We start from the raw sequence: 11615 nt of genomic DNA, 5'->3' as shown, positions 1-11615 counted from the left end.
GTATATTCTATATATTCCATCTCATATTCACACCATGAATATGAGATGGATTGTGATGGATTGTACAAACTAATACATTATCAGAATGATGTATATTTATACTTCTCATCCAAGCTCAATTAAATACACTTTGTCCAGGAGGTGCAGTTTGTCAGCATAATGTTTTTAACAAGCCATAATGAAATAGGAGTAATGACTTTCTACTTCTTCCGTTTTTAACAAATGGAAGGAGTATAAGTAAAAAGTAGGATAAAAATAATTACTCAAGTAAAGTACAGATAGCCAAAGTTTGTACTTAAATAGAGTAACAAAGTATTTGTATTTACTTACTTTAGTCAAGTCAACTTTATTTATATAGCACATTTAAAAACAACTGCCGTTGGCCAAAGTGCTTCACATATTGCAACTACTAAAAAAAGCATACAGACAATACATAAATAATTGTAAACCATAAAAAACAGACTAAATAAATAGGGAGAAACAACTCTCGTGCTACATTAAAAGCTTTTGAAAAATGATGTGTTTTAAGGTGAGATTTAAAATCTCCAAGAGTTGAGGCCTGTCTGACGTGAAAGGGCAGCTTGTTCTACAGTTTAGGAGCCACAACTGAAAAGGCTCGGTCACCTCTGTGGACCAGTCTGACCGTGGGACAGCCAAGAGCAAATGATCATGGGATCTGAGAAATCTGGAGGGCACATACGGCTGCAGGAGGTCAGACAAGTATTGAGGAGCCAGTCCATTCCAAGCCTTATAGGTCATCCATAAAAGTTTAATATCAATTCTAAAACAAACAGGAAGCCACTGAAGGGAAGCCAGCACCGGGGAGACATGATCACACTTCTTCGTCCGTGTTAAAAGGCGTGCTGCAGCGTTCTGAACCAGCTGCAGGCGTGAGAGGCCAGCCTGGCTAACACCAACATACAGAGAGTTGCTTAGTCCAGCTGAGATGTAATAAAAGTATGGATCACACATTCAAGGTCTTTGAAAAGTAAAGATGATTTGATTTTAAATAAAAGTCTTAGTTTAAAAAAATGTTCTTTTTACTACAAAATTCATTTGTTTCTCAAAGTTGAAGTTTGAGTGAAAATCACACCCAAGTTTTTGACGTGATATTTTACAGATGGTTCCAAGTCACCCAGATCCATAGGAAAAACACTGTGATTACCAATGGGTCCAAAAAGAATAGTTTCAGTTTTGTTTTCACTGAAGTTTAGAAAATTTGAAGCCATCCAAGCTTTGAGCTCAGTGATGCAATCAAACAGTGGTTTTAGTGAAGAAGAATGATTAGGCCTCAACTGAAGGTAGATCTGGGTGTCATCTGCATAGGAGTGAAAAAGGACGTTAAATTTTCTGAAAATTTGAGCCTAAGGGGAGCATGAATATGGAGAATAAAATAGGATCAAGGACGGATCCTCGGGGAACTCCACCTGTGAGGGGAGCTGAGGAGGAAACACAATTTCCAAGGGAGAAACTCCTGTCAGACAGATAGGACCTGAACCAATCCATTGCAGTGCCTTTGACGCCACAACGATCTAACCTAGAAAGTAAAATATTATGTTCTACTGTATCAAACGCTGCTTAAAAGCAGAGGTACAGCAGAGTCTCCAGAATCTGTAGCAATTAAAAGCTCATTAAAAACCTTTAAAAGTGCAGTTCTGTGCTGTGGAATGCTTTAAAACCAGACTGATAAATTTCTAAAATTTTGTGAACACTTAAAAAGGACTGCAGCTGAGTGAAAACTATCCTTTCTAAAACTTTTGATAAAAAAAACTTTACAACTCTCTGCCCGAGACTAAAGCAAGACCAAGACTTTTACGGGCTGAGACCAAGTGAAGACCAAGACCCAGGGAGGGAATCATTAAGTCAAGACCAAGTCAGATCAGAAAAAAAGGAAACATTGAGTAAACAGGTAACCTAGTATGTACAGCTAATGCAACGTTGACACCGAACACGTTTTGAGCTGCAGGAGTGGCTGGTTTACACTCAAAGTCTGTGCTGGATGTGTGTCCAGGGGTCTCGCAGCATGTCTACGCCGTTTAGGGGGGCGTGCAAGGAAGCGGTAAGTGCCGTTGAGCATTTTCCGTGCATGCAGCACATCCAAAGCAGCTGACGCTCGAGTTCAAAAATCTGAACTTTTGCTGCTCAACGTGCCACCTCAACCAGAGAGACTAATTTTTCAATGTGACGGTTTCCTGAATGTTGCTCACTAATCTGAAACAGATGGACAGTTTCTCTTTAGCTGAAATCGACCGTCTGCAGTTGGTGTTGTGGCAGGAGATATCAGCATCGATGTGGGTCAACAGCTTGTTAAACTGACCACGGAACTGGGCTCAGGACAACAAAATAGTTTGTCGGCTTGCAGCTCCTGAAGTGGTGAAACTCACCAAACAGACCACCTCTAAATTATCTGGTGAATTCAAAAAGAAAAAAAATAAGTAGGTCCTCTGGATGGGTTCTTCTTTAGTGAAACGTTTCATTTCTCGTCCAAGGGACTTCCTCAGTCTGATAAGTTTTAGGTGAACTCAGCCTTATAAGCACTGCCTCCACATGGTGGACAAACAGGTTAGTCACATGCAAAAGAGGGTCATCGCTTAACAATAGGCTTGATTAGCTCTATTGTTCATAGAGGGTCATGTGCCCCATCACCTGACTTATTGGTTTGGATGCTGTGGTTCTTAGGTGTCGTGTCATGTGTGTGTGTAGTGAATGCAGGTGGGGCTCAAAGTCCCCTTTTTTCCCTGTTTGTGTTGGGTATCTTTGGGGCCTTGATTCACACCTTTTGCTCACAGGGGTCTGAGTCATACTTGCAATAACAGCATTGAGGAGGACAACTGGACACAAAGGCCTCCAACTCTGTTTAATACTGGATGGCTTTTCTTCACAAAGATGGCTTCCTTTACTCCTCTCTCAAACCAACATTCCTCTCTATCAAGGTTGAGAACATCTTCATCCCTGAAAGAGTGACCGCTGGCCTGTAGATGAGTGTAAACTGCAGATTTCTGGTCTGTAGATGAGTGTAAACTGCAGAGTCCTGACCCGACGAAGTAGCTCGTCTATGCTGGCTCATCTGGTGAATTAATTATCTGGTGTGCGCAACGTTCGCTTGCTCTTAGTAAATAAAGCAAAGCCATTTTCTTTATTTTATCTTTATTTCATCTGCTGAAGACAGACAAGAAAAAAAAAACAACTAAAAAACAAGACGCTCCTCTCTGTACAGACGCGCATCTAGTCTATGTTCCGGTCTGAACAGAGCATGTCCAATTTGTGGCGTTGGGTGCGTTTTAGATGCTCAAAACGCATTCGATGTGAACATATCATAACATTGACAAAATCACTTTCTGTGAGAGCCAGATAAAGAATTTTGGTACTGATGTTGGCTAGCTAGCTTTGCTAAAATCACTTACACGCTTGACTTTCTTTGTGCTTCCTTTCTAAGTGATGATAAAGTTTTGACATAGTCCCGACTCTCTCTGAATGAATGACTAAATGAATGAATGAATGATAGTTTATTGATCCCATGAAGGGAAATTACAATTACAGAAAGCGAAGCACAGCAGAATTCACAAGTTGCTGTATGCTTTTCTCCTGGATGTTGTTTTACAAATTCACACTAATTATGATTTATTGATTTATGTAGCCAAACTGTATTACTGAAGATTTTGTAGATATCTTCTCCTGCTTCCAGACAATAACTGCTCACTTTCCTGGAGTGCTGCGGTTGCCTGTGAGTGAAAGGGAATGGGTGACATCTGTAACAAAAATAGATAATTATCAATGAATCACACTTTGATTAAATGCATTTTACATCTAATGAAAGCAAAGACAAATAATTTGGACAATATTCATGCAATTTAGTGAATTTTCCACAGTTGCGGTCTTGAGTATCCTGGTTTAAACCAGACCCTGTCCTTCACTTTGCTTCGTACAAGGGTCTGGACTAGATGCATAGAGAATCGATTTCTCGCAGAAGGCGTGGCCTCTGCTGAAGCATGTGTGTGTTGTTGGTTTGAAGGAGGCTAAGCTAAGAAGCTAACCGGAAATCATGAGCGCTGTAAACAACCCTACTGAGAGGAGAAAAGTACAGAGCCTAACGAGACAACTGTAAATGAGAGCTGCTGCTTTGTCAGACAAATTTAATTTAATTTGGAAGCCTTATCAACACGGAATGGCTTCATTCACTTCCTCCACTGCCGTATGATAAAATAACTAGCAGACACTGCGCAGAACATCGACTTCATTCAAAACTCTGCCTTCTGTTCTCTGATTGGCCCAGGTAAAATAAACTACAAGCAGACACTGCACAGAAAATTGACGTTCTGTTCTCTGATTGGCCCGGCTACAAATCTGCCAGCAAAATCCATCTCAATGAGAGAAGTCCCAGACGGAGCAGTGAAGGGAAACTAGAATTGAGCGGAGCTGCCTAAGAAGGCAAGGGCCAGGCTAGGTCTTGACTGGTCTTGAAATAAAATCCTGAGTCCTCAATGTCTGAGACAGACAAGAATGAGTACAATATGTCTTGAATACTACAACACTGCTTTATAGAACTAACTGTAGTAGATATAACAAGTTGTAACTTAATTGTCTTCTTTATATCCTGATGCATCTCAGTAATCCAGGTAAAAAATCAAAAAAAAAATTGTATAGGTCCTCTGGACGGGTTCTTCTCTAATGAAACGTTTCGTCTCTCCTCCAAGAGACTTCTTCAGTCTGAGAGTTTCAGGCAAAACTCAGGCTTCTTTATATGTGTTATTTATATGTCTTCTTTATAAGTCATTCATTTATTTGTGTAGAACATCGATCAATTTTCTGGTTCTTTGTGTTGGTTTGTGGTTTTCTTTAGTATTTTTAATCCATTTCTCATGTTTTAGAGGCAACTGGCTTTTAGATGAGTTGGAGTATGTTATTTTCTAAGGTCACACCAGTTATACCACACCTGTATTTCATGTAGCACACCTGAGGTCACTCATTAATCACCCCTCAATGCAAAAAAGGGGTTTTTGGTTTTGCTCAGTTTTTTATTGTTATGTCCATGTCTTGTGAGTTAAACAGTTTCCTCTGTTTGCTGCTGGATTCCTGAGAAAATCTGCATCCTGTGCCTCCATTTGGATCCTCTCAACAACACTAATTAAACACAACAGTTTGTGTTTTGGCTTACTGATGTTTGAAACTTACAGGCATTCATTTATGCACAAATCTTTAATCGGGCTGTTGCAACATCTTTATTTTTTTCTATTAGTTTGTTATTAATTTGTTGCTGTTGTTTAGAGGACTGTTGTTGCATAACTATATCTGGGCCAAATGTTAGCTTCAGATGGCTTCATGTTTGACTCAAGGAAATTTTGGGATGAAGAGGAGCTTGACTTAGTCACTGCGAAGTGCCCAGATTTTGTGGCTGCTAAGCGTGCCCAAATTGTCAACCCTTTGACAGTTTGGTATGAGGTGACTGTGCTAAAATGTACTGGGTTTGGTTTTCATCAAACATGATGTGCATTTCTGGTTTCTCCACTTTGATTTTGTCTGTCCAAAGAATTGTTCCAAAAGTTTTGTGGTTTGTTAATAAGCTATTTCGCAAACCTCACTTGTTTCACCACGTCCTTTTTAAATACACAAGTTTTTTGTTTTTGTTTTTTCCTGGCCCTCCTCCTGAATAAGTCATACTTTAAGTTTTCCAATGTGTACCTCTGTCAAACTCTCTAGAATATAACACACCACCTGAAGCTTAAAACATTCAAATTGTTTTATTGCGTGCGAACAAAAGGTGAAAAATGGACAATATGTTTTTGCCTCTGCTAATTCAAAATTAAAAGCACAAAACGGATAATAACTCAACAAGTCTAACTTATTAACTTAAACTTGTAGCTGAAAGTCATTCATAACATACTCCAAGTAATACTAGAAAAATTTAATCTTCATAAATGAAAATTATTTCCAGCCATCCCAAACCACTTAGCAGAAATGTCTTATTTACACACCTGAATGATCCAGAACAGCAAACTGCTAAAACTTTTGCATTTATAGAAGATCCCACATTCGATGTTGATCAGTTCATTGATCAAATTCAGATATTAGTATCAGATTTAATATTATCACTTTTTTCCAACAAACAAGTGTTTTCACATAACTCGTGTTGAAAGTTCTTTCATTTAATTATCTAAAATATTTTTGCACAAGTCAGACTTAACATCCATCACATGATTCAAAACCTGTCTGCCAACTAATAAAACACAGTCAATGTTTTCAATTAGGTTTTAAACGTCATTGTGTTTTGTTGTTGCTTCAATTCATTTTGTCCTGTTGCTGTTTTCTTTTATATACTTCCTTGTATATTTTAAAATTTAGTTTGTTTCCCAGAGTCTCCCTGTGTTATTCACCATGTTCCCCTCAATCACAATCAACCACAATCAAGTAACTATGCTAACATTGGTTATATGAAGATGCTGTATATATCAAAAATACAATTGCCTTTGTATCATACCCATTAATGCCTTGAAATGGGCCTCTGAGCTTCAGGGAGGAGCTTCGTGTAAATATGCGATGCTTTGTACCAGCAAGCGTTTAGGCCACCCCCAACACCCTGGGTTATTTTTGATTGAGAATGATATTACAACATAAAATAAAACTTAAAAAAGAAAATTTTGCACAAGAACCCCCCCCCCCCTCCAAATGTTCTCTTTCTCCTCCCAACATATTTATAAGCCACCAGCTAGTCTATCTTACTGTTTACCTGCTGGTTTTCATGTTTTCGTGTTTGCTATGTTTCTTCATGCCAATCTTCTTTGTTTTAGTGACAGCAGTTTTATTTTGTCTTGATTCAGTTTCTCACTTTAGTCTTCTCTGTTTCAGTTTTCAATGTTGGAATCTTGAGACCTTGAGTAGTTTCCTGACCACCTCTTTTAGCACAAAGATAATCTAACGTTAACTTTTTAATGTTTTGCTAAGACGCCAATGTTCCCCAAACTGATTTCGTTTATTGATTTAAAAACATTTTTAACTGACATTCGATTCATTAATTTTTACCACAATTTCTGCCAGCCCCTCGCTCACCATCCGCCTCCTCTCTGGGCTCTCTGCCCCCTCTGAGAGATTGATGGTTGAGTGTGTTTGCTAGGCAGCGGCCACAGATCACAGTACTGTCGCCTCTGGGAAGAGTGGTGGTTAATTGGCAATGAACCATTAATCATAGCAGCCAGGCCTTTCATTACTGAAAAGAATTAACGTCAGTAGCTGGGAGACTGCAGCCATGGCCAGCTGGGACAGAAAGAAAGTTTGTTTTACTTACATATGAGGAGTCTTTACTAACTTAAATGATACAAATTACTTTCAAAACTCTACTGTCTGTGTACTCTTCAGTTTTGGTATATATTTAAATTAAGGTTGCCAGTTGTCCCATATTAGCTGGGATGTCCTGTACTTTCAGACAAATTGAAGAGTCCTGTATGGGACAGTCTTTCTCGCATATTCTGAGTGCAGCCTATGAAACACTGAGGGCACTGAAATGACTGACGTCCTCATATTACCCCCTTAAAGGGTTGAGGTGACAGCGAGAGGCTGTAGCAGCTTCATTTGGTCAGTTTTCTGAACTTTACCACAAGATATAGGCTATTGTGGTGTGTGGTCATATTTTCATAATAAATTACTATTATCAATCTAAAAGCTGCCACAAATATATAAAGATATCTTATGGAACATTTGACAAAACTATTAAAACATGGATGAAATAAAATATATGAAACATCAAAAATACAAATAAAACATGAAGTGTTTGTGTAGATGTAGTCCTGATTTACATTTTTTCCATAAATTTGTTCTGATTGTCTTCCAAAGTGATAAATGTTCAGCCAAATTTGATAATCACAAACAACTTACGTTCATATATTTCATTATTCTTCTGTTAATGAGGCCATCAGCAGTTGAAAAGGTGTAAAGAGCAAAAAAAAAGCATTTTGTTGGTTAAATCCTTTATAATCTATCGTCTTACATGGAAATAACAGAAACAAGATCCTTGTTGAGGTGGATGTAACTCAAATGTTGGGGAAATATTGTGTGGCGACATCATTAAGCCACGCCCCCAGAGGTGCTGAATTAGTAACACTAATTCAGATGACTTTTTGACTTTTTAATGTTTTGCTAAGATGTAAATGTTCCACAAACTGCTTTCGTTTATTGAGTTAAACATTGCGTCTCTGTTTGCAGGTATGTAATTCTAAATCTGTTTAGAAATAGTAGCTATGCCTGTTAACAGAAAAGTGAAAAATGAAAAATGCCATCTTGGAAGCTGTCATGTTTGATTAAAAAGAGAGGGTGTCCTGTGACTTTTAACTCACCGTGTACATGTCGCCATTTAATTTGCAACTTATGTGTGTTTCAGCTCCGACTGAGTCCCCGCTGAGGCCTAATCTGGGTGAGTGTATTTTATGACATGCTGACATTTATTTTATTCAAAATTATCTTCACAAAGAAATTAGTCATTAAATGAGTCTAGTTATCTTGTTGACTGTGTTTAACTGTGGGCATGTTGTGGACTGTACACCTTTAGTGGAGCTCCATGGTAAACATGCTGTTCTACGAGATGATTTTGACTCCAACATGCAAGGAGAGTTGGATCCAAGCATATGGTAAGTGAAAAAAAACTCAACATCTCTTGTAGTCTTGAAGGCAATTTGTGTTGCCTGTATCTGCTAGCTAGACCACAAGACCAGTGGGACTTGCACCATGCTGGATCCCACATTCCACGTGTTGACAAGGTCCTAACTGGTTTGCACAACCCGATACGAACATCTAGAAGGCTTCAGGGTGCATCTGATATCACTTCAGCACTTTTTCTTCAAGTGTTTTGTGTTCTAACTCTGGTTTTGTCGCCCTCTTTGAAACTTGGCTCTGTTTACAGGTCCGAGTGCAGTAACTGTGAGGTGGGAGAGCAGTGCGGTGCACTGATGCACGGCAGAGCAGTCACTTTCTGCGAGCACTTTGGAGCGCGAGAGCTGGTAACTGCCACGTTTGACCACACTGCAACCGCTGGATATTTCATGCCCCATTATAAATCCAAACCACGACCACATTCACAGTGAATTACAACACACTGATGATGTTGTGTTTGTTGCTGCAGCACTTCAGTCAAACTCCTCAACTCGACACGAGACGTTTGATCATGGTGACAGAATATGCTTGATGTGGTTTTGTAAGAAAAAAAACAAAAAGTAGTTTTTCAAAACAAAATTGATCACACGCTGCCATTAATTGTTCGTCTCTCCCGTTCTTGTCCTCTTTATTTACAAAGTGGATTTTAAACTGTTTGTTCCGCCATAGCAGATTAGAGCCAGCTCCCAGCAGAGACGTGTTTATTGCCTCATGACTCTGCTTCCTTCTGTGATAAGCAGTTGCTTTTGTTTGTTGCTGTTCCAGATGTTTTATGCTGCTTCCTGGCAGCGCTTCTGTCAAAATCCATCAAAAATACACACACACACACACACAAAATACACACAAAGAAACACAAACACATTTAAACAAAGACTATCACAAATCTTCTATTAAAAATACAACTCACAGCTTTCAGCATTCCATACTGTCATGTTGATATCATGAAAGGAAAAAGAAATGTTTAAATCACCAGATACATTCCAGTCATTTTTTTTCTCTCTGCAGTTTTGACACTGAAATGTGTAGAAATTCCTCTTAAGACATATTCCCCTTGTGAACTCTCATTTCTGTTAGCTAATTCACCTATCTGAGTTTTTTTCAGCAGAACAAATAAAAAAGTTACCTTCAAACAATTAAAAATGCATTAGTGCTAATATGAAAATTAACCCCAAAATTCATCTAATTAACCTTAACTATAGCTTAGATGTTGTGAAATGGTGACTCTTTGGACATCTTACAAACAACCACCACAAAAATCTCTATAATTAACTGTAATGCACAGCTGATATTAATTTAAAATTCATAAAATAGAGTTTTTAATGAAATCTTTGAGCTCTGGTCTTGACTTAGACACATTAGCGCATCAATCTAAACAGAATTGAACTCTCTCTACATATTGAGTATATTGAAAGAGCTAACCACAACAGGTACACTATTGTTTATACCCTTTTTTAGAAAACACTACTTATTTTTATTGGAATCACATCTTTTAAGCAGTACACTCTTTGAGACCTGTTTCAGAACTGACAGCCTGAACTTTTTAGTGAACTGAGCTGAAAGATTCAAATCCCACTTCAAAAGAGTTGAACTCAGCTTAACTCTGACTGAACAGCTGTCTCAACAACCTATCAGTAGCTTCTGCAAACAGGTTAATGATCCCTTTGCCCTGATAATTTGTACAGAGAGACAGTTCAAATTTTTATATAATTTTCTTTAGTTTATTAATAATGAAAACACGTCAGTTTAAATCCAAATTTTAAAGACCTTCTTTGAAATTCAGCTCTTTTGTATTACGTCTTCAATCATATTAAACAATGATTATATGTGTTTCAAAATAAGACATTAAAAAGTCTTTTGCGTCCTCCTCAACAGACTACTGTACCTCTCAACACCAGCACAGCCTCAGTCCTACAGTTCGCCCTGGGTGAGTATTAAACCTGCACCGGCCGACAAACTTCATGTCACACATTTACACATAAAACCTTTGTTAAAACATGTCCTGATGCATCTCAGTAATCCAGGTTGAAAAAATCAAAAAGAAAAAAATTAATAGGTCCTCTGGATGGGTTCTTCTTTAGTGAAACGTTTCATCTCTCCTCCAAGAGACTTCTTCAGTTCTGCAGTTTACACTTATCTACAGGCCAGCGGTCAATCTTTCAGGGATGAAGATGTTCTCATCCTTGATAGAGAGGAACGTTGGTTTGAGAGAGGAGTAAAGGAAGCTATCTTCATGAGGAAAAACCGTCCACCATTAAACAGAGGTGGAGGCCTTCGTGTCCAGTTGTCCTCCTCCTAAAATGCTGTTATTGCAAGTAGGTCTCAGGCCCCTGTGAGCAAAATGTGTGAATCAGGGCCGCAATGATACCCAACACAAAGAGGGAAAGAGAGACAAAAACGAGGGGACATCGAGCCCCGCTTGCACTCACTACATACACATAACACAACACCAAAGAACCACAGCCGAAGCATTCAAACCAATAAGTCAGGTGATGGGGCACATGACCGTCTGTGAACAATAGAGCCAATCAAGCCTACTGTTAGGTGATGACCCTCTTTTGCATATGACTAACCTTTTTGTCCACCATGTGGAGGCAGTGCTTATAAGGCTGAGTTCACCTGAAACTCATCAGACTGAAGAAGTCTCTTGGAGGAGACAAAACGTTTCACTAAAGAAGAATCCATCCAGAGGAACTACTTATTTTTTTTTCTTTTTGATTTGTTAAAACATGTTAAATCTTCACCTGTGACCCTTCATTAAGCAGGATAAAGTACATATGTTTCCTGTGAGTAAACCTGCTGGTACAAACTGTATTCTTGCATTTTTATCTCTCTGTCCTACTGTCCTCTTCACCTGTAACAGTAATGAATGATTGATAATACTCTGGAATAACACTGAGAAGGCACAGATTTTAGAGGGGTTGTATTTTTCATGTCCATTACAAGCCGTTCTCATGGGAGGGAGGCATAAAGGAAGTAGG

The 11615-nt window shown here is 38.7% G+C and overlaps 1 protein-coding gene across 4 annotated transcripts in view; it reads left to right on the top strand.

Moving 5' to 3' along the window:
- Window positions 1-11615, top strand: part of reln (reelin) — a 142735-nt gene that overhangs the window by 78870 nt on the left and 52250 nt on the right. For all 4 annotated transcript variants that reach the window (XM_014016796.1, XM_014016797.1, XM_014016795.1 and 1 more), the window contains exons 5-8: window positions 8369-8401; window positions 8537-8615; window positions 8888-8984; window positions 10510-10561. In XM_014016796.1, coding sequence (XP_013872250.1) covers window positions 8369-8401; window positions 8537-8615; window positions 8888-8984; window positions 10510-10561 — 261 coding nt within the window. The remainder of the gene's footprint in view (window positions 1-8368; window positions 8402-8536; window positions 8616-8887; window positions 8985-10509; window positions 10562-11615) is intronic.

This window comes from Austrofundulus limnaeus, unplaced genomic scaffold (assembly GCF_001266775.1).
Source record: "Austrofundulus limnaeus strain Quisiro unplaced genomic scaffold, Austrofundulus_limnaeus-1.0 Scaffold155, whole genome shotgun sequence".
NCBI classification, from domain to species: domain Eukaryota; kingdom Metazoa; phylum Chordata; class Actinopteri; order Cyprinodontiformes; family Rivulidae; genus Austrofundulus; species Austrofundulus limnaeus.
This window is presented reverse-complemented; position numbering and strand designations above follow the sequence as displayed.